The sequence below is a fragment of the Oncorhynchus gorbuscha genome, linkage group LG16, assembly GCF_021184085.1.
Source record: "Oncorhynchus gorbuscha isolate QuinsamMale2020 ecotype Even-year linkage group LG16, OgorEven_v1.0, whole genome shotgun sequence".
Lineage (NCBI taxonomy): Eukaryota > Metazoa > Chordata > Actinopteri > Salmoniformes > Salmonidae > Oncorhynchus > Oncorhynchus gorbuscha.
The window spans coordinates 4,394,177-4,422,099 of record NC_060188.1 but is presented as its reverse complement, the minus strand read 5'-3'; the positions used below and the strand labels follow the sequence as shown (position 1 = coordinate 4,422,099).

The window sequence follows — 27,923 nt, the reverse complement described above, 5'->3', positions numbered from 1 at the left end:
AATACCAGCGCAGCAGCCAGCCTCCCTCTCCAAAAGGACTAGCCGAAAAGCTCCAGATGAATTAACTGCATTCCCACCTTCAAATGAATTCTGCACCCTGCAGAGGTGGAGCTTGCTGTTTTACTTTGCTAACAGTAAACTACACATTCATCACAATCAAACAAGATACTTTGATTTGATAAGAAAATGTATCTTAGTTTACATAACAATAATGATTAGATTGTGGGCGTTTTGAGATCAGCAAAGATGCAAAAACGGATTATTGAGTGTGTGCTGCTCCCGCTTGGAATTGAGACGAGGACTTGTTGACTTGATCGTTGTGTAACATAGTCAACTTCAAAACATTTCGTTGCTTTGATACAAGTCTTTAACAGCACCACGTCGATAAAGGCGCGCGTCTGAAGTGGAAAAGACATGGAAATGCGCACTGCGCGAACGGCTAAACTCGGACGTACCATGGACAGTGTATGAAACGCTCAGGTAAGTCTTTCAATAGAAATGAATAAAGCGAGCAAATATGTTAGTTTTTTCATGGGAATTATTAAAACAAGATTAAAGTTACATTGTTTAATATGTCCCTAAGCAATGTAATATTAGGTTTGAAGGATTGGTGTGCTTGGTGAAAACAAGACTACTCTAACACTTAGAGGAGCTACTGTACACCTGGATGGCGCGTTCCCAAACTGTGAACAGGACGTTAGTGTTGTAATTTTACACGCTACACCAGAGAGGGAAACATATGTGTGGGTGGAAGCAGAATCAGTAGTACTAGATCTGTTCTGCAAGGAATATCTTGATTTGGGGTCCAATGTGTGTATATGACGACAACCATATTTCTCATTACATCAAAAATAAAGCTGAGTAAAAATTCTACAACCATCTGGCAGTCAATTCATTAACCTCATTCATTAATCAACAATTGAACAGTTGCTGGCTAGCTGCAGTGGTGGCCTGCCCATTTGGGCGTTAGGGGCAGAACCCCACATGTGATTGGTCAAATTGTAAAAATAAATAATATATAATAATATATATATATATATATATATATATATATATATACAAATATATTATATAATCATGATTATGTTTTAAATGTTTCATAAAAGTGTGGCAAATGTGTACATTTCCCTGTTTAAAAAATATATTGTTCAAAACAAGTGGTGCAGTCACTTACTACTCTGCCCCTCATTGACTCAGCAGCAGCAGCAGCTCCGTGGGCACACAGGCCGTGTGAACATAGCTTGGATTGTTTTGCCACCTATTTGATATGAGGGAGAACTTCCCCAATGAAATCACAGAATTTTATAGCATACATTTTTACATCAATAAATAAATGGACCACCCTGGAGCACTCAAATGTTCACTCAGAACTTCTGGTTCTGATCTAGTCTTCCTCCCAATGAGTCTCTCCAACCCCCACAGCTTACTTCTGCTTGAGACTAGATCTGCTCTATCAGGTACAGATGATGCTTAAGCAAAAAGCTAATTGTATTTAACTTGTAAATAATCACAACAGTCATGGAAGCCTGGGACCTGATCAACCGTACATCTACATCCAACAAGAGTGGAAGGACAGAGGGATACACTAGCTAGAACCTTCTCATCGCAGATCTGGTTGGGCAAAAAAGCATGACTGTGGCTGGTCAATTGTATTGTTTTCCCCATGGTGTTTATCAGGCGACATGTTGTGTTGACTTACACAGCGTAAATCTGTGTTTATCACAAAGCATGATCAAATTAATTAGCTAGTTATAGTAACTTTGAGAAATATTGTGAAATAGTTTGGTAGTGTCATGACATAAGGCGAGACACAGGAGGCAGATGGTTGGAGTCTTACAATGTGTATTAATCCAAAAAGGAGTAGGCAAGACAGTAGGCAAGACAATGGTCATGGACAGGCAAAAGGTCAAAACCAGATCAGAGTCCAGGAGGTACAGAGTGGCAGACAGGCTTGTGGTCAAAGTCCAGAAACAGGCAAGGGTCAAAACCAGGAGGACTAGAAAAAGGAGAAATGCAAAAAGCAGGAGAACAGGAAAACCGCTGGTTGACTTGGAAACATACAAGACGAACTGACACAGAGACACAGGAAACACAGGGATAAATACAGTGGGGAAAATCATCGGCACCTGGAAGGGGTGGAGACAATCACAAGGACAGGTGAAACAGATCAGGGCATGACAGGTAGATTTTGGGATCAAACCCTTTATCTACCTTTGATAAGCAGATAGCTAGCTATAGCTAGCTGGTAGCTTGTTAGCTAGGTAGCTCCCATGCCAATTTCAAGTCTTTCTAAACTAATATCTGACTAACTCGGAAATAGGAAGTTATTTCAGAATGAAAGTTAACTTGCTAGCACATCATGCTTTGTGACATTATGTTAGCCATCCCCAGTTAGATAATGTGTTTTGACTTATAGCATCTGCATGCTTGTTGCATTCTCCCTGGGGCACTTGTTCATTTGTGAGCTGGCTGCTCATTCTAAATAGAACACCACCCCTGGGTTTCAACCAATCACAGCCGCCACTGGCTAGCTGTCTGTACTTTGTAGGCCAGAACAAATGCACATCAATTGATTTTGTTGACAAAACATACCTGGTTCTCAGAGGACGGTTGCTACAGCATTCCATGCTTTTTCCTTGGACAAAGCGTCCTTGTATTTGGGGTTGCTGGGGTTGTACAGCAAAGGGTGCTTCTCAACTTCGATGATCAAACGGGTGGCATCCATTTGGCCAACTTTGTCCTGTCAAATCAGAATAACTTCTAAGGAGGGTTGGGGGAGGGTCTACTCTACAGCATCCTCTGCCTCAAAAGATAATACAAGGTAGACCATCAGCTCTACAACTGCCTTTCGGTTCATCAGCTGGTTTAAATGTTTAAATGTTTCTAATAAACCTATTGCTACTATACATATAACCTACCTCCAGTTATGAACTAGGACAACAATCAATCAAATGTATTTATAAAGCCCTTCTTACATCAGCTGATGTCACAAAGTGCTGTGTAGTTGTAGAAGGTGTAGAAGCACCTAAAACTACAGTTTTATTTTTATGTGATTTCCATACAGGTAGCCTTCTACTATTGTCACGTCCGTCATATAGAGGAGACCAAGGCGGAGCTTGATGAGAATACATTCTTCTTTAAATGAACGAAGAACACTTAGCAAACTATACAAAACGAACATGACGCTATGAACAACAAGTGTCAACACAGGCAACTATACATAGACATAACGACACAGACAACTATCCAAGGAATATGGCTACCTAAATATGGTCCCCAATCAGAGACAACGATAAACAGCTGCCTCTGATTGAGAACCAATCTAGGCAACCATAGACATATATACACCTAGACTAGAAAACCCCATAAACAAAAACCCAGAGACAATACAAAAACTACAGAAACCACCCTTGACACACCCTGACCTAACCAAATAATATAGAAAACAAATATAACTAAGGTCAGTGCGTGACGACTATTGTGTTGATGTAACCGACTACTATTATTCATATTTCTATTACATTTTCACTATGAAGCTGAGTGAATATGTTTTTTAAGTGTCAAAAAAGATTTAGGCACTTTGTATGGTGTTTACGCATGTGGATCTGAGAAAAATAGACTCTAATTTTAGGTTGCTGCTACAGCAGCTACACAACACCTAGGCTTTATGCACGTGCTGATATAGTAAGTAACATTGACTACAGAATGACTCTTATCAACTCCGTATCAAGCAAGTCTCACAGAAATCCACGTGTGGCATAGCTAGGCCGTTACATACTCTTATTATTATTAGTGTGCTTGCTGAAGGCAAGACCACTCTAGATCTCTTACGTAATAATATGAATCATATTTTGGGTGGCATAAATTTACGTGGGCTTGAATGAGAACAATTGTAATACATTGGTAGGTATTCAACATTGTCCTGCTCCTAAGCTAATTAAGCTACAAGAACAACAAATTCTATAAAACCTTTCTAAACTACATAAATAAATGTATTTGCATAAATTTCCATAACACTTAATGGATTCAATGCCAGCCATAAGAACAAAGTGGTGGACATTTTAAAAGCTGGTTAAAAGCTCTTTAACCATTACAGCTACAAACATTAAAACAACTTTAAAATGTAAAAACTTTATAAATTATAACTATTGACATTTGCATAAATTACCCATCTAAAATAGCAGTAACTCTTGAACCGCTCAAAAACACCTAGAAACACCAAACCAACTTTTACATATTTAGGCTATCAATCAATCAATCAATCTTTCAATCTAGCTACTTTTTCAACTGTAACCGGTCACTACGATTACTACTGCAGTCACTAGCACTACCATAAATACTTCAAGACAAGCTAGCAAGCACACACATATTCTTTAGGAAATGTACTTTTCTAGTATGTATGTGTTATTCTTTTCACATGGCTGAACCAACTTTATATGTATTATACAATTGTAAAATGTGAACAATTCAATGCATTAACATTTTTTGCCTGCAGGCTTTTGCATTGATATGCAGCATTGCCTGTGTCTAGTTTTTCTATTAGTTCAATGACTGACTGTGAAACTATCTGACTTGATGTTAGGTATTTGCCCAGCGTCACTTATCATAGCATTTTCCTGTGACTGAAGTCACCCGGAGATGAGCTGATTTATTGCCAGGACATCCATGTCCTTAAAGATAAGAATGTTCCAATGTGGTTAGCTAAAAATGTCATAAGATAGTTCACAAGGTCATCATCCAGAGTTTCAAATGAACAGATATGCCACTTTTCCAGTTCCTTCTTGTTGCAGGGCGCGTTGACAGGAATTAGAATTTGACTGTAGAAAACCATGCCTTTGTTATGTGTGACATGACAACTGGAGAGAAAGAATATTACACAGGTAGCCAAATTCTGATCTTTTGCCCAATTATTGTCAAAAGAGCTGATCTGATTGGTCAAATAAGCAGCTAAATATCCGAATTGGGCTGCCTGTGTAAATGCAGCCAAAGAAGAGGTGTGGAAAGAATGTCACCATGCAGGTTTGCAGACAGTTACCACGTTTCCATCCAACCATTTTTCTGTGTAAAAGGTAAGTGCGTAGGTATGTAGGAGGGCATTTTCATCACCATGTGGATTTCCACAAGTAATCACATAACCTCTCACATGTGGTTTTGGAACACTTCACAAGTGATGATATTTCACATTAACCTTCACACATATATATATAAACATTTTTTTAACCAGAACAAATTCTTATTTTCAATAACAGCCAACAGTGGGTTAACTGCCTGATCAGGGGCAGAACGACAGATTTGTACCTTGTCAGCTCGGGGGTTTGAACTTTCAACCTTTCGGTTACTAGTCCAATGCTCTAACCACTAGGCTACCCTGCCGCCCACATGTGAATTAAAATGTTCACATAATGCACTGCAAGCAAAAATGTGTTGTTAGGATGTCCCTGGAACATCCTGAAATAGCCACAGTGTTTTCAACTTACAAACGTGATGTACATGATTACATTGTGTATGTATATTTATACAGTCATTATTAGTCAACATGTTCTCACCTGGGATTTGAACTCAGAAATTCTTAGTTCCCAGTATTCTGATTCTCCTGCTATGCCACCATGGCTGTATGAATAACTGAGTTCACCTGTACACTGAGTTCACCTGTACACTGAGTTCACCTGTACACTGAGTTTACACTGAGTTCACCTGTACACTGAGTTCACCTGTACACTGAGTTCACATGTACACTGAGTTCACCTGTACACTGAGTTCACCTGTACACTGAGTTCACCTGTACACTGAGTTCACCTGTACACTGAGTTCACCTGTACACTGAGTTCACCTGTACACTGACTTCACATGTACACTGAGTTCACCTGTACACTGAGTTCACCTGTACACTGAGTTCACCTGTACACTGAGTTCACCTGTACACTGAGTTCACATGTACACTGAGTTCACCTGTACACTGAGTTCACCTGTACACTGAGTTCACCTGTACACTGAGTTCACATGTACACTTTGGATTTCAAAGTAAATCTCAGCATTGTATGAAGAAAAACTATTTGATTTATCATAGTGATTCAGGAGTAACATTTAAACATAATAACATTAGACAACTATACAAAAAAAGATCTAATTGCTGAAATAAGTAAATAGAATCAATGATGAGAGAATAGTCAGATGAACTGATAACTAAAATAGCAGTGCAGATGGCACTCTTTTGCTAAGTGCAGAGATGTATTATAGGTACTGAATCTGCCTTCTGAGAAGGTTACAGACTTTGTGGTGCAGCAGAAACATCAGCATACCCAGGTGGGGTCATATTGAAAAGTCACTACTACGTGATCATGCCAAATGTAATCATATTGTCAAAGATACAAGATTTGTACACCATTTTAGCTGAACAACATACCACTAACTTAAAACCTCCATTTCATTACTTCTCTTACAACAACAAAAAATCACATGAAGAGAATAACATGTTTTCACTCATTTCAATTTTCACGTGAAAATTAAATGAGCTTTTTTACATGTCAAAAACTGTCACTTGAAAATCTAACTTGCACTTTAACGGGAAAAACGTAAAAAAGTTGTCACATAGTTTCATGGTATGAAATTTTACATCCCCATGTTGTCACATTTATTTCCATGAGATCATGTTTTTATGTGTAGTTTCATGTTGTCACATGTTTCTTTTACATGTTGTCACATGTTATCACATTAATTTCACATAAGATCACATATGAAATGGATATGGTTTTTCCTGTAAGGGTACTGCAGTCACTATCACTACTATAACGTATTTCAAAACTATAAATACTTTAAGACAAGCTATCAAGCACACAAATATTCTTTAGGAAATGTACTTTTGTAGTTGATCTATTTCTTCCACTCACTCTAGCACTTAAACCGCTTACACATTCAACACTAAACAACCCCAACTTCGATTGCTTGAGATTTTTTTCCCTTCTATTTATACCTTTTCTACTGCAACATTTCTTAAGTGCATTTCACCAAATGCATTTCAATGGCAATACAAGTTCCTGTAACACTTTATTTTAAGGGTCCATAATGAACCATTTATAAGGCATTTAAAGGGCATTTGCTTACCATTTATTAATCAAATCAAATCAAATCAAATTTATTTATATAGCCCTTCGTACATCAGCTGATATCTCAAAGTGCTGTACAGAAACCCAGCCTAAAACCCCAAACAGCAAACAATGCAGGTGTAAAAGCACGGTGGCTAGGAAAAACTCCCTAGAAAGGCCAAAACCTAGGAAGAAACCTAGAGAGGAACCGGGCTATGTGGGGTGGCCAGTCCTCTTCTGGCTGTGCCGGGTAGAGATTATAACAGAACATGACCAAGATGTTCAAATGTTCATAAATGACCAGCATGGTCAAATAACAATAAGGCAGAACAGTTGAAACTGGAGCAGCAGCACAGTCAGGTGGACTGGGGACAGCAAGGAGCCATCATGTCAGGTAGTCCTGGGGCACGGTCCTAGGGCTCAGGTCCTCCGAGAGAGAGAAAGAAAGAGAGAATTAGAGAGAGCATATGTGGGGTGGCCAGTCCTCTTCTGGCTGTGCCGGGTGGAGATTATAACAGAACGTGGCCAAGATGTTCAAATGTTCATAAATGACCAGCATGGTTGAATAATAGTAAGGCAGAACAGTTGAAACTGGAGCAGGAGCATGGCCAGGTGGACTGGGGACAGCAAGGAGTCCTCATGTCAGGTAGTCCTGGGACATGGTCCTAGGGCCCAGGCCAGTTGAAACTGGAGCAGCAGCATGGCCAGGTGGGCTGGGGACAGCAAGGAGTCATCATGTCAGGTAGTCCTGGGGCATGGTCCTAGGGCTCAGGTCCTCCGAGAGAGAGAAAGAAAGAGAGAAGGAGAGAATTAGAGAACGCACACTTAGATTCACACAGGACACCTGAATAGGACAGGAGAAGTACTCCAGATAAACAAACTGACCCTAGCCCCCCGACACATAAACTACTGCAGCATAAATACTGGAGGCTGAGACAGGAGGGGTCAGGAGACACTGAGACAATCATTACTCCCACATTTGTGAACGTTAGTAAGCTAATTATTCACACGTATATATATTTCCTTGAACATCCTGTGTTGTGTGCTTGTTATTTTACCAGGGACTACAGAATGTCTACCAATGGCATGCCCATCTTTTTTACACTGGTCACTCCAAACATTTATGGAAGATTTATATACATAGCACTCACTTAATGTTTACATACCCTACATTATTAATTTCATATGTATATGTATATACTGTACTCTATATCATCTACTGCATCTTTATGTAATACATGTATCACTAGCCACTTTAACTATGCCACTTTGTTTACATACTCATCTCATATGTATATACTGCACTCAATACCATCTACTGTATCTTGCCTATGCCGCTCTGTACCATCACTCATTCATATATCTTTATGTATATATTCTTATCCCCTTACACTTGTGTCTATAAGGTAGTAGTTTTGGAATTGTTAGCTAGATTACTTGTTGGTTATTACTGCATTGTCGGAACTAGAAGCACAAGAATTTCGCTACACTTGCATTAACATCTGCTAACCATGTGTATGTGACAAATAACATTTGATTTGATTTGATTTGAGATAAAAGAATGCAAAAATACTTCACTTGATTAGTAAATGGTTTATTCATGTGGGAGTAATGCTTAATAAATGGTGAACAAACAATTTATAAATGGCTAATAAATGGTTTATTGCAGACCCTTAAAATACCACTTGAATGGTCAAACCTTAACGCTACTCTTCTTGAACCGTTTAAGCTATCAAAACCAGACAAATGTTGAAATATGCAGACTGAAACTATTTAATAATTGCGCACAGCTTTTTGATACTATTTATACTTTTCGAACCAGAAACATTTAAAATGTGCATTACAATGGTAACATTAAGAAGCCAGCATACATCCAAATGAGGAACAAATATATTACCCTTCAGAAATACTTGTAATGGGCCTTTGATTATTGATTTTTTTTTTTTAAGTAAGGGCAGATTGCATCATCTGTGGATCTATTGAGGGCGTATGCAAATTGGAGTGGGTCTAGCGTTTCCAGATGAAGGAGTTGATATGAGCCATCACTGGCCTTTCAAAGCGGTAGTCATTTAGGCAGGTTACCTATGCTTTCTTGGGCACAGGGACTTTGGTGGTTTTGTCTGAAATGTCAAAATGTATCAACTTGACCAATCCATATTTTGTATTTTGCCCCCCAAAACATATATTTTTTAAAAGATCAAATGTTTTGTGGATTTTCTATGTAACTTTCTTTTAGTAATACTTTGTTGTCCTTTATGGCTGAACTTGGAGACATAACCAGGGTTTAAATTGGACCCAATCCGCCAGGTAACACACCAAATGAATGGCTCAGAAATAAGAAATAATAATTTTTAACACACTTTAATTATTATATTCAGATAGGCTAAGTTGCCTTTTGACAGAATGGCATTACAGAATTTGCACTTCCATATGTGGAAACATTGCTACTGCAGCATGCTAACAACACCTTTTCACATGTGACGTGAATAACACTATTTCACCATACATGTGAAAATGCAAATGTGATTTTTACACGGTTGTTGTTTACGTGTCTTGGTGTGGGCTCTGGAGTGGAACAGCGGTCTAATGCACTGCATCACAGTGCTATAGGTGTCATTACAGACCCTGGTTCAATTCCAGGCTGTATCACATCTGGCTGTGATTGGATGTCCGATAGGACGGCACACAATTTAATTTTCAAATGTTGAACTGCATATCTAAAATTCACATGAAGTGAAACAGCTAATTTCACATGGAAAGTTGGTGTTAACACGTGAACTCCACATTTTATACATGTGAAAATATTGTTTTCACGTGAAATTTAAGCTCAACATGTGAAACTGCAAATTTTACATCCTTTTTTGTAAAGGGAGTATGCAACAGAAAAATCAAAGAATCCCACTGTTGAATAGTTGAACTATTCAATTGTTCAGCCTATAATGTATTCCTCTCGAAAGTGTATTCAAATTGCGAGTGCTGCACAGGGAGAGAAATATGTATGCTCTGTCACTCACTGTACAACATTCTCAATGCAGTCGCAGGAAAACACACATTTGAAAGCAGTTTTGATGGTCACTGTTAAAAGTGGAGGATCACTTTTCTTTCTACTGTTACTACAGTGGTAGGATCTTCATTTCACCTGTATTGTCGCAGCAAAATAATCCTGCAGCAACAGGATTTTAACATTTAGTCCATTGGCTGCGTGCCAATGGAATGTTCTTTTTTTCAGGGGGGGCATTCAAGTCATTAATGTGTTGCCAACTAGCAACAAGATAGCCTAATGTTTATACTTTAGAGGTTGTGATCTAGCTAATGATTAGCCTAATGTTTATACTTTAGAGGTTGTGATCTAGCTAATGATTAGCCTAATGTTTATACTTTAGAGGTTGTGATCTAGCTAATGATTAGCCTAATGTTTATACTTTAGAGGTTGTGATCTAGCTAATGATTAGCCTAATGTTTATACTTTAGAGGTTGTGATCTAGCTAATGATTAGCCTAATGTTTATACTTTAGAGGTTGTGATCTAGCTAATGATTAGCCTAATGTTTATACTTTAGAGGTTGTGATCTAGCTAATGATTAGCCTAATGTTTATACTTTAGAGGTTGTGATCTAGCTAATGATTAGCCTAATGTTTATACTTTAGAGGTTGTGATCTAGCTAATGATTAGCCTAATGTTTATACTTTAGAGGTTGTGATCTAACTAATGATTAGCCTAATGTTTATACTTTAGAGGTTGTGATCTAGCTAATGATTAGCCTAATGTTTATACTTTAGAGGTTGTGATCTAGCTAATGATTAGCCTAATGTTTATACTTTAGAGGTTGTGATCTAGCTAATGATTAGCCTAATGTTTATACTTTAGAGGTTGTGATCTAGGTAATGATTAGCCTAATGTTTATACTTTAGAGGTTGTGATCTAGCTAATGATTAGCCTAATGTTTATACTTTAGAGGTTGTGATCTAGCTAATGATTAGCCTAATGTTTATACTTTAGAGTTTGTGATTTAGCTAATGATTAGCCTAATGTTTATACTTTAGAGGTTGTGATCTAGCTAATGATTAGTCTAATGTTTATACTTTAGAGGTTGTGATCTAGCTAATGATTAGCCAAATGGGGCAAATGCAGATGGGTAACCTTCAGGCTGTTTATTTACAGACACTAAGTTGCATCATATGGGCTACATCAGGCGATAATGATAACCCCTGCCTGATAGTATTGTCCAATATGTTATTGGGTTCATTTCTGGGGGGAAAGTATATTTTAAATGTCAGCATCATTTTATTTTGGAGCAGCTCCATCATTTTGGAGCAGAGTGCCCCTTTAAAAAGTAACCAGAACTGACTTTCTCACAGTTACTGACTTTCTCCCCAAAAAGTGTAGGTCCCCCCATGATCTACAGTATGATGTGATACGTGTTGCTGTCAGTATTGTTGTCAGGAGGTTTAGGCACCTCCTAAATCCCAATTTGACCTTACTTCTTTAACATCAAATGAATGAACGTAATTGCAGTATTCTGACCTCATAAACCACCATTGTTTAGTTTGTTGTTGAAATATATACATTTGAGTTATTTTTATGTTGGAAGGTGAACCATCTCTCTAAATTGCCTATCAAATATGAATGTGGTTCTATGTCTCAGTTTGGCAACCCTTTAAGCCCAATGTTGCAGCACTTACAAATCTGAGTCTAGCTCTGGCTCAGAATGTTTGTTTCTGAAATGTTTTTATTTGATCATAATCACTACATCTTAGAGAAGAAGGACCAAATATTTAATGTCATGTACTTGCATGGATGGCTTACAACATATGCTTGTTTGGTGGACTGGTGTAGTCTTAGACGAGTGGACAGGTTTCTGATGTTTCAGAGTCTACTGATGCCACAATAATCATACAGACACACAACACATACTGCTCAGAGATACATCTGGGTCTAAGGAGATGCACTAGGTAGTGTTTGTCATGATGTTTTAGTTTAGGACCTGTACACAATGCAATTTTTGGAAGCATTGCACTTGTTCAACCATGGGTCTTACAGGGTTAAGCTATGAACTTCAATCCAATGGTGAAATGTGCAGACTGACTCAACTCAGATTGTTTGCATACGGCTTGTTGTTACTATTTATACTTTTTGGATTTATAACCATTTAACATTTGCATAAAGTAACATGGGTTTGAATGAGAAGCATACGAATGCAGTGGTAGCTATTCAAAACGGTCCTGCTCCTTGGTGACAAGACCAACTTTAAGATGCTTAGGCTGTCCTAACTTCAAGTTCTCTAAAACCTTTAGAAACTATAATGACTTAATATAGACTATAATGACAAAACATTAGGAAAACACTCACTTTCCATGACATAGACTGACCAGGTGAATCCAGGTGAAAGATATGATCGTTTATTGATGTCACATGTTAAATCCACTTCAATCAGTGTAGATGAAGGGGAGTAGACGTGTTAAAGAAGGATTGTTAAGCCTTAAGACAATTGAGACATGGATTGTGTATGTGCCATTCAGAGGGTGAATGGGCAAGATAAATGATTGAAGTGCCTTTGAATGGGGTATGGTAGTAGGTGCCAGGAGGGGGGGGGGGGTATACTCTATGTATATACATATAATGCTAATAAACTTGAACCATTTCAGCTACAAATGTTCATAATATAAACCCATTTAAAAAACGTTAAATTATACAGAGTGGCTACGCTAAAGATACTGAGGTTTTGCGCGTGTGCAGGATCGAGTCCTTTCAGCTGTTGCCTTAGTGCTCACTCATTTCGTGACTCCCCTGCTGCTTGTTCAAACAGTCTTAGTTCATTGTCTGTTGTAACAGTAATCAAAGCAAACATGAGAACGACACAACAGGCAGTCTAGCAATTTCATGTTCTTCTTTCAGGAGAGGAGTTGGCCTTCATGCAGCTATTTAGGCCAGCTAGATGTACACAGCATAGCAAAAAGCAAGCCACAGACAGGCAGTAAGTAGCAATTCGATGTGCAAGCAATATCCGTTACAACAGACAGATAGCCTTCATATATATATATACACATGCGCAAAAATCTCAGTATATACACACACACACACACACACACACACACACACACACACACACACACACACACACACACACACACACACACACACACACACACACACACACACACACACACACACACACACACACACACACACACACACACACACACACACACACACACACACACACACACACACACACACACACACACACACACACACACACACACACACACAGAGAGGACAAGACATTAGGATCACCTGCTCTTTCCATGACATAGACTGTTCAAAATATTACAAAGCAGTCACCCCGCCACTTGGATTGGTAAACAGCTGAGGGGCGGGGCTTGAGTAATATAACCACTCACAAATTCATAGACAAAGCTATGGATGCAAGGACTTACCATCCATGAGATTGAAATGATAGTTTTACCATGTTTTAAAGCTATAGTGGTTGTTTACATGGACTTTGTTTACAAACATTGACATAAAACAAGCTTATATTTTGGCTTCTGATGGGTTCCTACAGTTGAACTAAGCTCATGAGGCTTTGATAAAGTATATTATTCAAGAATCATTGGCTATATATCAATCATTTAACGGTGCAAAAATGGATGTAGTAACTGCGGATTGCCTCTGTAAATGGCACAAACATCAGTTATTAAACAAAGTCATGTTATGTTTACTTTATTTTCTGTATAAATTTGAATATTATATAACCAATTTTTGGGCACTGGAAAGTGCAATTTTTCATGAGTGAAAATAGAAACTGTCATGATTTTGCGCTAATAGAGTCAGACAATTATGTCCTTACAATAGTTTTGATTTAGATTGACAGAAATGTCAAACCGATTTATGCAACTTCGCCTCCATGCCACATGCAATTGTTTATAGTCACAACACTAGGCTGTTGAATGGACGTCATTCCAATGTTTTGGACTGCGGTTCAATGAATCCCCACATCAGACCACTTATTGGCGCAACAGGTTTCAGGAGCTAGGGCTAGGGGTTTACTCAGAAACACTGACCCATCATGAACAATAAAATGTCAACCCTTGACCTAGCCTTGACCGAGTCTTCAATCAGATACACCCAGCATTGTCCAGGACTTGCACGCCATTGACAGACTAGCCAGATTGTTACGTCCATTCTTGGACTTAGAATTCATAATATAAACCCATTGAAGAGTATAAGAGTTTAGTTCCACTGTCTTACCCCATCAGAACCAAACAGAACCCACATTTTATTTTATTTTATTTTACTAGGCAAGTCAGTTAAGAACAAATTCTTATTTTCAATGACAGCCAACTGCAATACGACAGATTTGTACCTTGTTAGCGCGGGGATTCGAACTTGCAACCAACGCTCTAACCACTAGGCTACCCTGCCGCCCCAATATAACCATGTTTTACCCCTTTGTTTGTAAACAATGCAATTGTAAACAAACACTGTATAGCATCAAAACAAGGTTAAAAGTATAATTTGGATATCTTGGATGGTCAGTCCTTGCATCCATAGCTCTGTCTATGAACTGGTTACAATTCTCCATCAGCTATTTACCAGGTCAGTGGCAGGGTGACCACTTTGGTTACATTTCTCCAACCCCATCCTTCAGCTATTTACCAAGTCAGTTGCAGGGTGACCACTTTGGTTACATTTCTCCAACCCCATCCTTCAGCTATTTACCAAGTCAGTTGCAGGGTGACCACTTTGGTTACATTTCTCCAACCCCATCCTTCAGCTATTTACCAAGTCAGTTGCAGGGTGACCACTTTGGTTACATTTCTCCAACCCCATCCTTCAGCTATTTACCAAGTCAGTGGCAGGGTGACCACTTTGACTACATTTCTCCAACCCCATCCTTCAGCTATTTACCAAGTCAGTTGCAGGGTGACTACTTTGTAGTAAGGCATGAGGAATATGTGGAAGAAGTGCATGGATGTATGCCTGCCTGAGGTAGTCCATGAAAATGTGCTTTTTTTCTGATGATGTACAGAGTGAACAGTGTCAATATGGGCCCCCTGCCCAGAGAATGTCCATGTGGTGTTGTGGGTGAACAAAGTGGAGTGGTGAAGCAGTATAGTGGAAAAGGTGAAATATCACACTATTGCATAACACAAACATTAAAACATCACTCAACCTCTCATCCATAAGATGGTTTTCATAGACAAATGTCAGAATGACTAATGATGTTCAATTCTATTCTAATTTATTCTATATTCTTCTTCTATTCCGTTCTTTTCAAAATGTCCATCTATTAGAATGTCTATTTTCCATCCTCAATAACTGACAGTTCTATTTTTATTTTCAGCCTTATGGGCCATTTCCTGATTCATCTCCCTGACCTCCAACCCCACCCCCACCTCCCCGCTATGAATCCCCAAGACTGCACCTCCATCCCTGGGGATTTCAACCTCTCCTCCTCCTCCAGGGGCTACTCCACGGTCACCAACCTCTTCAATGAGTCCGGCGAGAGCGCTCCCTTCCAGGACAGCAGCACCGTTATCACGGCAGTAATCTCTATGACTGTATTCATGGTGGGCCTCCTGGGCAACACGCTGGCCATCTACGTGGTCCTGCGCTATGCCAAGATGAAGACTGTCACCAACATGTACCTTCTGAACTTAGCCCTGGCAGATGAATTGTACATCTTAGGACTTCCCTTCCTGACCACCCAGAACGTGCTCTCTTATTGGCCGTTCGGGCAGTTTCTGTGCCGTGTGGTCATGACGGTAGACTCCATCAACCAGTTCACCAGCACCTTCTGCCTGACCGTAATGAGCATTGACCGCTACCTGGCCGTGGTGCACCCCATTCGGAGCGTCAAGTGGCGGCAGCCGAAGGTGGCTAAGATCATAAACGGGCTGGTGTGGGTGGTGTCGTTCGTGGTGGTGCTGCCGGTCACCATCTACTCAGATGTTCAGGACCGCTTCAACTCGTGCAACATGAGCTGGCCTGATCCCCAGGAGCTGTGGTCAACGGTCTTCATCCTCTACACGGCCATCTTGGGCTTCTTCGGCCCACTGCTGATCATCTGCCTCTGCTACCTGCTCATCATCATCAAGGTATAGTTGGGTTGTACTATAACCCACATCCTCTTTAGTCTTATGTTGTTCATTGTTTGTTCATTGTTTAAGGCCCCTTCCATTTGTTTGAGACCCCATTTAATTTGTTTGAGACCCCATTCCATTTGTTTGAGGATCCATTCCATTTGTTTGAGGATCCATTCCATTTGTTTGAGGATCCATTCCATTTGTTTGAGGATCCATTCCATTTGTTTGAGGATCCATTCCATTTGTTTGAGGATCCATTCCATTTGTTTGAGGATCCATTCCAATTGTTTGAGACCCCATTCCATTTGTTTGAGACCCCATTCCATTTGTTTGAGACCCCATTCCATTTGTTTGAGACCCCATTCCATTTGTTTGAGACCCCCTTCCATTTGTTTGAGGATCCATTCCATTTGTTTGAGACCCCATTCCATTTGTTTGAGGATCCATTCCATTTGTTTGAGGATCCATTCCATTTGTTTGAGGATCCATTCCATTTGTTTGAGGATCCATTCCATTTGTTTGAGACCCCATTCCATTTGTTTGAGGATCCATTCCATTTGTTTGAGGATCCATTCCATATGTTTGAGAATCCATTCCATTTGTTTGAGACCCCATTCCATTTGTTTGAGACCCCATTCCATTTGTTTGAGGATCCATTCCATATGTTTGAGGATCCATTCCATTTGTTTGAGACCCCATTCCATTTGTTTGAGACCCCATTCCATTTGTTTTAGGATCCATTCCATTTGTTTGAGACCCCATTCCATTTGTTTGAGGATCCATTCCAGTTGTTTGAGGATCCATTCCATTTGTTTGAGGATCCATTCCATTTGTTTGAGGATCCATTCCATTTGTTTGAGGATCCATTCCATTTGTTTGAGGCCCCATTCCATTTGTTTGAGGATCCATTCCAGTTGTTTGAGGATCCATTCCAGTTGTTTGAGGATCCATTCCATTTGTTTTAGGATCCATTCCATTTGTTTGAGACCCCATTCCATTTGTTTGAGACCCCATTTAATTTGTTTGAGGATCCATTCCATTTGTTTGAGGATCCATTCCATTTGTTTGAGGATCCATTCCATTTGTTTGAGGATCCATTCCATTTGTTTTAGGATCCATTCCATTTGTTTGAGACCCCATTCCATTTGTTTGAGGATTCATTTAATTTGTTTGAGGCCCCATTCCATTTGTTTGAGGATCCATTCCATTTGTTTGAGGATCCATTCCATTTGTTTGAGGATCCATTCCATTTGTTTGAGGATCCATTCCATTTGTTTGAGGATCCATTCCATTTGTTTTAGGATCCATTCCATTTGTTTGAGACCCCATTCCATTTGTTTGAGGATCCATTCCATTTGTTTGAGGATCCATTCCATTTGTTTGAGGATCCATTCCATTTGTTTGAGACCCCATTCCATTTGTTTGAGGATTCATTTAATTTGTTTGAGGCCCCATTCCATTTGTTTGAGGATCCATTCCATTTGTTTGAGACCCCATTCCATTTGTTTGAGGATTCATTTAATTTGTTTGAGGCCCCATTCCATTTGTTTGAGGATCCATTCCATTTGTTTGAGGATCCATTCCATTTGTTTGAGGATCCATTCCATTTGTTTGAGACCCCATTCCATTTGTTTGAGGATCCATTCCATTTGTTTGAGGATCCATTCCATTTGTTTGAGGATCCATTCCATTTGTTTGAGGATCCATTCCATTTGTTTGAGGATCCATTCCATTTGTTTGAGGCCCCATTCCATTTGTTTGAGGATCCATTCCATTTGTTTGAGGATCCATTCCATTTGTTTGAGGATCCATTCCATTTGTTTGAGGATCCATTCCATTTGTTTGAGGATCCATTCCATTTGTTTGAGGCCCCATTCCATTTGTTTGAGGATCCATTCCATTTGTTTGAGAATCCATTTCATTTGTTTGATACCCCATTCCAATTGTTTGAGACCCCATTCCAATTGTTTGAGACCCCATTCCATTTGTTTTAGGATCCATTCCATTTGTTTGAGACCCCATTCCATTTGTTTGAGGATCCATTCCATTTGTTTGAGACCCCATTCCATATGTTTGAGGATCCATTCCATTTGTTTGAGACCCCATTCCATTTGTTTGAGACCCCATTCCATTTGTTTGAGGATCCATTCCATTTGTTTGAGGATCCATTCCATTTGTTTGAGACCACATTCCATTTGTTTGAGGATCCATTCCATTTGTTTGAGACCCCATTCCATTTGTTTGAGGATTCATTTCATTTGTTTGAGGATCCATTCCATTTGTTTGAGGATCCATTCCATTTGTTTGAGAATCCATTTCATTTGTTTGATACCCCATTCCAATTGTTTGAGACCCCATTCCATTTGTTTGAGGATCCATTCCATTTGTTTGAAACCCCATTCCATTTGTTTGAGGCCCCAATGCATTTGAGTCCTTAATCCCTTCTTCTCACTGTCCCAAACTGAATTCTAATGGTTCTTAGGTTTGTTTCTATTTCCAAACCCAATGGACCAGTGCCTTAGACCCTGGCCTGGGCCTAAAACCTCTCCAAACCACTATAAATCCTCTCAATATAGTGATCTTCAAAGGTGTCCATGTCCAGAGCTATTCCTTCACAAAGTCACAGACCAAAACCTCCCATTCATTACAGGTGAAGTCTGCCGGGGCCAGGGCGGGCCTGACCAAGCGGCGCCGCTCCGAACGCAAAGTCACCCGCATGGTGGTCATCATCGTGGTGGTCTTCGTCATCTGCTGGCTGCCCTTCTTCACCACCAACATAGTCAACCTCGTCTTCATCATACCAGAGAACAGTGTCACCGCCGGCGTCTACTTCTTCCTGGTCATCATGACCTACGTCAACTCCTGTGCCAACCCGCTCCTCTACGGCTTCCTGTCTGACAACTTCAAGCAGAGCTTCAGGAAGGTCCTGTGTCTCCACAAGGCGAACGGGGTTGGGGTGGGGGACGGAGGAGACATGGGGAGTGGAGGAGGACGTCCCATATCTCCTAGGCTGGAGAGGGTGGAGACGACGCAGCAGCATGACCCGCTCTTCACCCCCCGGATCATGGACTTCAACAATGGACACATGCAGAACAACCAAGTAGGTAAATCTATAGAAATAAAACGACTAGAACGGACATTCACAATAAGGTGAACGTTCTGTGATGGGTGGACTACTAATTCTATGGGTCAATATTCTACCCAAGAACTATGAATGGCTGTCAGGTTTCAATTATTTTGGTCAGTCTGCCAAAGATCATCTTGAAGGCTGTCCATTTCATTCATTGGCAGTCAACCGCAGTATACAATATAACTAGATTCACAGCCAATTTATATGTCATTTATATTTATCTAAATGATATTACTTGATCGTTTTTTTCACCTGCAGAGCATCTTAAGAAGTAGAATAGATTAATAAGCACTTACTACACAGGGCGTTTACCCTTCTCCTTGGCCCACAACAGCTTTACAGCATAGAGGGTGAGAGGAGCTGAAAAATCACTCTGGAAGCCTAACATAGTAAACCCTCCTGATCAGAAGCTTTGGCGCTGAGGGGATCCAGTGTACTGTGTGCTGATAGTTAGTTACACCCACTAGTACTGTAAATGGGTACCACTGATTTCTCCTCTACGGTTGATGCCTCAAGTGTATTTTTTATTTTTTTATTCTGAATGCTATGCATTTCGCTAGTACATTGACGTGTAAGTGCCCTCCAGTTTTTTAGATAGACTGGGTCTTTATATTTGCCATCTAGGTCTTGTTTTAATAATAGAGAAATCAGACCTTCCCGCTGAGTACCTGACAGACCACAATTTCTATAGGAGTAGTTAAAACAAACAATGGCGCTTTTAGTATTTAAAGAAGGCTTGATGTACCTCACCCGGTATGCCATTAAGCCCTGGGGTTTTTCCAGACTAAAAGGATTTAATAGCATCAAAAAGTTCTTCCTCTGTTCTTCCTCTGTAATTTGATCTTTCTGTACATTTGTTAATTTTCTATTTTTTATATTATTTGGAAAGAATTCCTTATAAAATTCCATTTGGAGAATCATAGATTCTTCAGTAACGAGTTTCTGCAAATTATTTTTGTTCGTGTTCCTGTATTGGAGATTCAGGAAAAATGTTGTGCATTTTTCTCCATATTCCACCCAGTTTGCTTTATTTTTGTAATAGATTACATTAGATCATTCTTGAATAAGTTATTTTTGTTTTTCCTCTTATTTTGTATCTCTGTAGTATAGTTTTTATTGCTATCAACCTGTACTATTAGTTAATGTATATCCCTTGTTAGTCTTGGCTCTTTTGCCAGAAACTGCTTTGTTATTATTGATGAATATTGAATTGAATGACCCCTGAAGGTACATTTGAAGGTATCCCAAACAATAAGGGGATTTGCTGAACCTATACTATACTGGAAAAATTCAATTATAAATTATTTTGTCTTAGTTAAAAATAAGTTGTCCTCCCGTAAACTTTGATGAAATTTCCAATATCCCCATCCATGTGGAAAATATATAAGAGTTATGTGAATGCTAATTAGATGATGATCCGATCTCATTCTGTTTACTATTAAAACTTTTTGTTTGTAGAGTGATTACCTTTACGGCCCATTGAGATATTCAAAAGGATCCACTTTCCTTGCGAATCATTCCTGACTATTTGCACATTCAGATCTACATTTCTGGTCATTTATATCACACCTTTTGAGTTCCTGTCACGTTCATCGTATGAAGGAGACCCAGGCGCAGCGTGAATAGAGTTCCACATATTTTTAATGAACTGAAACTCACCAAAACAAAACAACCAACAACCTAACAAACCGTGAAGCTACTAGTGTGCACACAGGCACCTAACTGTAGACAAGGAAGTGGACACCAGAAAGTGGGAAAAAGGCATGCCTAGATATGATCCCCAATCAGAGACAACGATAAACAGCTATCTCTGATTGGGTACCATATCAGGCCAACATAGACATACAAAACCCCTAGACATACAAACGTACCCACCCTAGTCACACCTTGACCTAACCAAAATATAAAGAAAACAGAGATTTCTAAGGTCAGGGCGTGACAGTACTCCCCCCCCCCCCCCACAAAGGTGCGGACTCCCGGCCGCAAACCTGAACCTACAGGGGAGGGTCTGGGTGGGCTTCTACCCTCGGTGGCGGCTCCGGTTCTGGATGCAGTCCCGCTCCCTACACTGATCCCTCCGCTTCCGTGGAACACGACCGTGGATTGTTGTCGGAGACTCCGGACTGGGGACCGTCGCCGGGAGCTCCGGACTGGGAACCGTCGCCGGAAGCTCCGGACTGGGGACCGTCGCCAGAGGCTCCAGACTGGGAACCGTCGCCAGAGGCTCCGGACTGGGGACCGTCGCCGGAAGCTCCGGACTGGGAACCGTCGCCAGAGGCTCCGGACTGGGGACCGTCGCCGGAAGCTCCGGACTGGGGACCGTCGCCAGAGACTCCAGACTGGGAATCGTAGCCAGAGGCTCCGGACTGGGGACCGTCGCCAGAGGCTCCAGACTGGGAATCGTTGCCTAAGGCTCCAGACTGGGGACCGTCGCCAGAGGCTCCAGACTGGGAATCGTCGCCTAAGGCTCCAGACTGGGGACCGTCGCCGGAAGCTCCGGCCTGTGGAGGCACACTGGAGGCCTGATGCGTGGGACCGGTACAGGTGGCACCGGGCTGATGACACGCACCTCAGGGCAAGTGCAGAGAGGAGGCAAAGGACGTACTGGACTACGGGTGGGAGTCGGACCGCGGAGTGAAGGAAAAGCAGCCAACAAGTGCTCACCATATGTGGGAACTCCTTCAAGACTGTTGGACAAGCATTCCAGGTGAAGCTGGTTGAGAGAATGCCAAGGTGTGCAAAGCTGTCATGAAGGCAAAGTGTGAAGGCAAAGTGTAGCTATTTGAAGTGCATTAACAACGTTGTCACCAAAGTAACTATATGTACATATGCCAACCAGAAGCCGTGGATTACAGGCAACATCCAAACTGAGCTAAAGGCTCGATCTGCCACTTTCAAGGAGCGGGACACTAATCCGGACGCTTAAAAAAAATCCTGCTATGACCTCCAACGAGCCATCACACAGTCAAATCTTCCATACAGGACTAAGATCGAATCCTACTATGCTGGCTCTGATGCTTGTTGGATGTGGCAGGGCTTGCAAACTATGAACGATTAGGGAAACCCAGCCACAAGCTGCCCAGTGACGTGAGCCTACCAGACGAGTTAAATTCCTTCTATGCTCATTTCAAGGCAAGCAACACTGAGCCATGCATGAGAGCACCAGCAGTTCCGGATGACTGTGTGATATCCCTCTCCATAGTAGATGTGAGTAAGACCTTTAAGCACGTCAACATTCACAAGGCCGCGGGGCCAGACGGATTACGAGAATGCGTACTTAGAGCATCCACTGGCCAGCTTGCAAGTGTCTTCACTGACATTTTCAACTTTTCCCTGACCCAGTCTGTAATACCTACATGTTTCAAGTAGACGACCATAGTCCCTGTGCCCGGGAAGGTCAAGGTAACCTGTCTAGATGACTATCGCCCAGTAGCACTTACATTGACATTGATGCTTAGTCCCCTCCTGTACTTCCTGTTCACCCATGACTGTGTGGCCGCACACAACTCCAACACTATCATTCAGTTTGCTGAAGACACAACAATGGTTTGCCTGATAACCAACAATGATGAGACAGTCTATAGGTTGGAGTTCAGTGACCTGTCAGTGTTGTGCCAGGACAATAACCTCTCCCTATACATTAGCAAGACGAAGGACCTGATCGTGTACTACCGGACCTAGAGAGCCTAGCATTCCCCAATCCACATCGACGGGGCTGTTGCAGAGTGGGTCGAGAGCTTCAAGTTCCTCGGTGTCCACATCACTAAGGAATTATCATTGTCCACACACACCAACACAGTCACGAAGAAGGCATGACAATGCTTCTTCCCCCTCAGGAGGCTGAAAAGATTACCATGAGCCCTTGGAAAGTTCTACAGCTGCAGCACTGAGAGCATCTTAACTGGCTGCACCCCCACTTATTATGGCAACTACTTGGCATCCGACCGCAAGGCACTGCAGAGGGTACATCACTGGGACCGAACTCCCTGCCATCCAGGACCTCTATACCAGGCGGTGTCAGAAGAAGGCCTTCAAAATGGTCAAGGACTCCAGCCCCCCAAGTCATAGACTGTTCTCTCTGCTACCACATGGGAAGCGATACTGATGCACCAAGTCTGGTACCAAAAGGACCCTTAACAGCAACTACCCCCAAGCCATAAGACTACTAAATAGTTAGTCCGGGTAGCTATTGGTTAACTATGTATCTTTCTGCATTGACCCTTTTTAGCACTAACTCTTGCATTTACGTTGCTTTAACTGTTTATTATCTATCCTGTTGCATAGTCATTTTATCCCTATAAATATGTACACATCTACTTCAATTACCTTGTACCCTTGTACATCGACTTGGTTCTGGTACCCCGTGTATATAGCCAAGTTATCGTTACTCATTGTGTATTTATTCCTCGTGTTACTATTGATCTTTTTTTCTCCCAGCATTGTTGGGAAGGGGCCGTAAGTCATCGTTTCACTGTTAGTCTACACCTGTTGTTTACGATGCCTGTGGCAAACACATTATCATTGGATTTGATTCAACACCAAGCTCAGAGCCTTGGGTCTGGACACCATCTCTGCAACTGGATCCTGGACATCCTGACGGGCAGACGACAAGCTGTCAGGATTGACAAGCCATTCTCCAGCACACAGACTCTTAACACAAGGGCACCCCAGGGGTGTGTCCTGAGTCCTCTGCTGTAGGTCTATTAACCAACAACGGCGAATCAGCCTAAAGGGAGGAAGTAAGTGAACTGGCATTGTGATGCCAGGACAACAACTTTTCCTCAACATCAGCAAAACAAAGGAGTTGATTGTTGACTTCAGGAAGCAGAGGGGGGAACATGCCTGATCCACATCAATGGGACTACAGTAGAGTCATGTTCCTCGCTGTCCACATCATCAAGGACATGACATGGACCAACAACACCACCACAACACCGTCTCTGCTTCCTAAGGCGGCTGAAGAAATTCCAAATAGTACTGCTGACCTGTTGCATCAATGGCCTGGCACGGGAATTGCTTCATCCACGACTGCAAGGTCCTCCAGCTGTTGGTGAAGAAGGCCCAGTACATCACTGGGACCATGTTCCCACCCATCCAGGACATCTACTCAATACGTTGCCTGGGGGCGAGCAGTTGCATCATCAAGGAACCCACACACCCCAGTCACTCCTTTACCTTCAGGCAGATGGTATCGGAGCATGAGGTCTGATAGCTACAGACTCAGACACAGTTTCTATCTACAAGCCATCAGACTGCTGAACAACTGGTCTGACCACCTCCACTCACTCTGCACACCTTAGCACATATGCACTCACTTAATCACTCACACAACCTCACTGATATGCAGTCATCCACACATACACACACGCATACACAATCACACATATTTATGCTACACACACATCACAACTGCTGCTACCAGACTCTTATTATCACTGTTAAATACTGCACAATTTATACACTTGCCCACCAATCGTCCCTTCCCCAAAACACGTGTAAATATTGGACTATAAACTGTGCCTTCATATATTATACTTATGCAAAAATAAAAATGATATTGTACTGAGCCATTTCCTTTATATTTGCATTATTATCTTTTATCATGTCTTACTGTTGTTGGTTGTCAAGAAGGAACCTGCAAGTAAGCATTTCGTTGGATGATGTTTACCATGTGTGTCCTGTACATAAGACTAATAAAACATAAAAGTTCACTTGATTGTGTGTGAATAGATTTCTGGTGATCTCCTTGGTGTGACTTGTCTCCATCTGAGAGCTGTGTCTGTGTCTAGTACTCCCTGTTAGTGTGAATGTGTGTCTATGATGCCATAATGTGAGAATACATAACAAATCAGCAGCAGCTCTGTGTGACATATCAGGCAGAAGATGCTCAAAGAGATGTCCTCTTTTCTATTATATCTTAAAAGAGATTTATCATCTCTTGTACAGTTTGAAGATTAAAAACAAATTGTGGCTGACGGGGAATGGGCGGGGGCAGACGGACGGATGGGGGGACGGATGGACGGACGGGGGCAAAGGGGGATGGGGGAGTGTATGTCATAAGCTTTGTCCAGCCAAGGAGTCCCTGATAGAGTGTGCTGGTCATTGTTTGTAATGTCTAAATGTATCTCTTGCTGTCTTTGCAGTGTGTTCAAATTGAGACTTGTGCCAACATGACGACGGAGCTTCTGCCCTTAGAGAGCCCAGTGATTGATCAGTCTACGCTATGATGAGGCCTGATTGGTCAGTCTACGCTTTGATAATCCCTGATTGGTCTGTCTACGCTTTGATGAGCCCTGATTGGTGAGTCTACTTTGATAAGCCCTGACTGGTTAGTCTATGCTTTGATGAGCCAAGCCACCTCCCTCTCCATCATGACAAACAATCCATCATTGGGAGCCCTCCCACTGTCAACCCATGTAGCTCTTGACCAATGACCTGTTTCGGACGATACAGGAAGAAGAGGTACATGGGACTTCAAAGAACACTTCCTGTTCTGACACTACACTGAACGATTTCTGCGATGACACCTCTCCTATTTGTCAGTATAAACCACAGACATTTACAGCGCATTTCAGCACTGGAAGGGGCTGGGGGGAGGACGGCTCATAATAAGGGCTGGAACGGAGCGAATGGAATGACATCAAACACATGGAAACCATGTTCAATGTATTTTATACCATTCCACTGATTCCGCTCCAGCCATTACCACAAGCCCGTCCTCCTCAATGAAGGTGCCACCAACCACCTGTGCATTGCACCAGCTTGGTGTCATGGAACCAGCAAGAGCACAATCTTCCATGTACTTTATAGATTCCTTACATATACTATAAGGAAAGACTATTTTTTAGACTGTGAATGGGTAGAAACTTGCCCTAGATTAAAATGCCCTAGAAAATGAACCTGAGTATTCCCTTCACTTTATATGAACTGGATCATTTGATTTCATCAGAAATGTTGTGAATTGAAATGGATTGTCATCTTTGTGAGCTTGGAACTTTCTGTATGTAGGTATGTACTGGGCCTTCATCACTATGTAGGTAAGGCCATGACGGGAACGTGCTACACACACTGTCTATGACCCTTGTCCATTTGTCACTATGATCACCTGTAACAAGTCCCAAAGGCTCATAATTCCCACCTGTGGACTCATGGATGGTTTCTGCTCTGGACAAAGTTAGTTCAAGCTGTGATGACCAATGAAATGGTACTAGAGAAAACCTGCATTGTGGAAAAAGAACACTGTCCCCGAACAGAGAGAATGATGATAATGATGATGTCAATCAAATAGATGAATCTGGCGTACAGTACTCACTGTATCTATGGCATAATGTTATAACTGAGGATCCTATTCATATTATTTATGAATTATTGTTATTTGTTGGGTATTATTGTTATAAACTTGGGTAGTTGTTCCAAGTTTTTTGGTTATTTTAACGCGTTTATTTGTGATTAATGGATCCCCTTGACCTTTTATTGGAGATTGAAGCATTGGTGCAACTTCATTGTGCTTGACCTTACCTGAGGTCATGTTCTTTAGGCACCATATGGAATATAAAACGGGCTGAAACAGGGAGGGACTACCTCCTAGACTAATGTCCAGTAAGATACACAGATGTTAATTTCACCTTTTGAAATGGTTTCCCTTGCATGCCCTACTGAACAATCTGCGTACAACAGCATAGTCGTCGCTGGCTGATGGAAAGCACTATTCTCCAAAACACATTTCTTCAGGAAATGGAAGAAATTACCATATTGTCCCATTATTGAACATACAATTCTGGAACTTCAGGAGCTATTTTGAATACATTTTCTTGGTCCTAGAGTCATTACATGTTCAGAGTACATTGAAGGGAGTTACTGCTTTCAATTTTAAAAAAATAATGTAAATGGCAAAAATTGTGTTTTCATCAGACAGCGACTCAATGATTAATCTGCTGTACACACATGCAGTATTTTATGGATTAGCTTTAACTGTATTTCAATGAGCACACAATCCACACGGACTGTCTTACAGTCATGTATGACAGGTTCAAGATTTATACAGTAAGTTATTATCTGTGTACTCTACTCTGGGATTACACCGTGGTCAAGTAAGTGTAAAAAAAGTTGCTGTTACTTATGCTAATTATTTTAAATAATACCATAGCATTATTGCTAATGTGTACCATTTGGACATGTGTTCAAAATGTTTCATTTCAGTGTTATTGTTTTAATAAAATGACAAAAATACAATTGGTTCGATCAATATGCATGTAGTCTGAGTACCAGTCTTTTTAGCTAACATTCCACTCCCTGTACCAGTCTTTGTAGCTAACATTCCACTCCCTGTACCAGTCTTTGTAGCTAACATTCCACTCCCTGTACCAGTCTTTATAGCTAACATTCCACTCCCTGTACCAGTCTTTGTAGCTAACATTCCACTCCCTGTACCAGTCTTTGTAGCTAACATTCCACTCCCTGTACCAGTCTTTGTAGCTAACATTCCACTCCCTGTACCAGTCTTTGTAGCTAACATTCCACTCCTTGTACCAGTCTTTGTAGCTAACATTCCACTCCCTGTACCAGTCTTTTAGCTAACATTCCACTCCTTATACCAGTCTTTTTAGCTAACTTATACCAGTCCTA

The 27,923-nt window shown here is 41.1% G+C and overlaps 1 protein-coding gene across 4 annotated transcripts; it reads left to right on the top strand.

Moving 5' to 3' along the window:
• The first annotated feature begins 38 nt into the window (after positions 1-38).
• Positions 39-27,545, top strand: LOC124000624 (somatostatin receptor type 5-like). 4 transcript variants are annotated; one of them, XR_006832646.1, is made up of 5 exons: positions 39-480; positions 15,427-16,180; positions 18,819-19,268; positions 25,442-25,598; positions 25,752-27,545. XR_006832646.1 is itself a non-coding variant. In XM_046307139.1 (5 exons), the coding sequence occupies exons 3-5, from the start codon at positions 15,431-15,433 to the stop codon at positions 25,523-25,525; spliced, it is 1,284 nt and encodes a 427-aa protein (XP_046163095.1). In that variant the 5' UTR covers positions 39-480; positions 15,112-15,206; positions 15,427-15,430; the 3' UTR covers positions 25,526-27,545. The 4 variants fall into 4 exon arrangements, 3 of the variants coding, with proteins under 3 accessions (XP_046163095.1, XP_046163094.1, XP_046163096.1); XM_046307139.1 differs by adding an exon at positions 15,112-15,206 and having other exon boundaries at positions 25,442-27,545; XM_046307138.1 differs by having other exon boundaries at positions 25,442-27,545.
• Positions 27,546-27,923: the final 378 nt, after the last annotated feature.

Excerpts from the sequence above, each read along its gene's own strand:
- LOC124000624 (XM_046307138.1), top strand. The coding sequence starts at position 15,431 with ATGGGCCATTTCCTGATTCATCTCCCTGACCTCCAACCCCACCCCCAC. Across the intron at positions 16,181-18,818 it reads ACCTGCTCATCATCATCAAG|GTGAAGTCTGCCGGGGCCAG; the intron begins GTATAGTTGGGT and ends CATTCATTACAG. Across the intron at positions 19,269-25,441 it reads GACACATGCAGAACAACCAA|TGTGTTCAAATTGAGACTTG; the intron begins GTAGGTAAATCT and ends CTGTCTTTGCAG.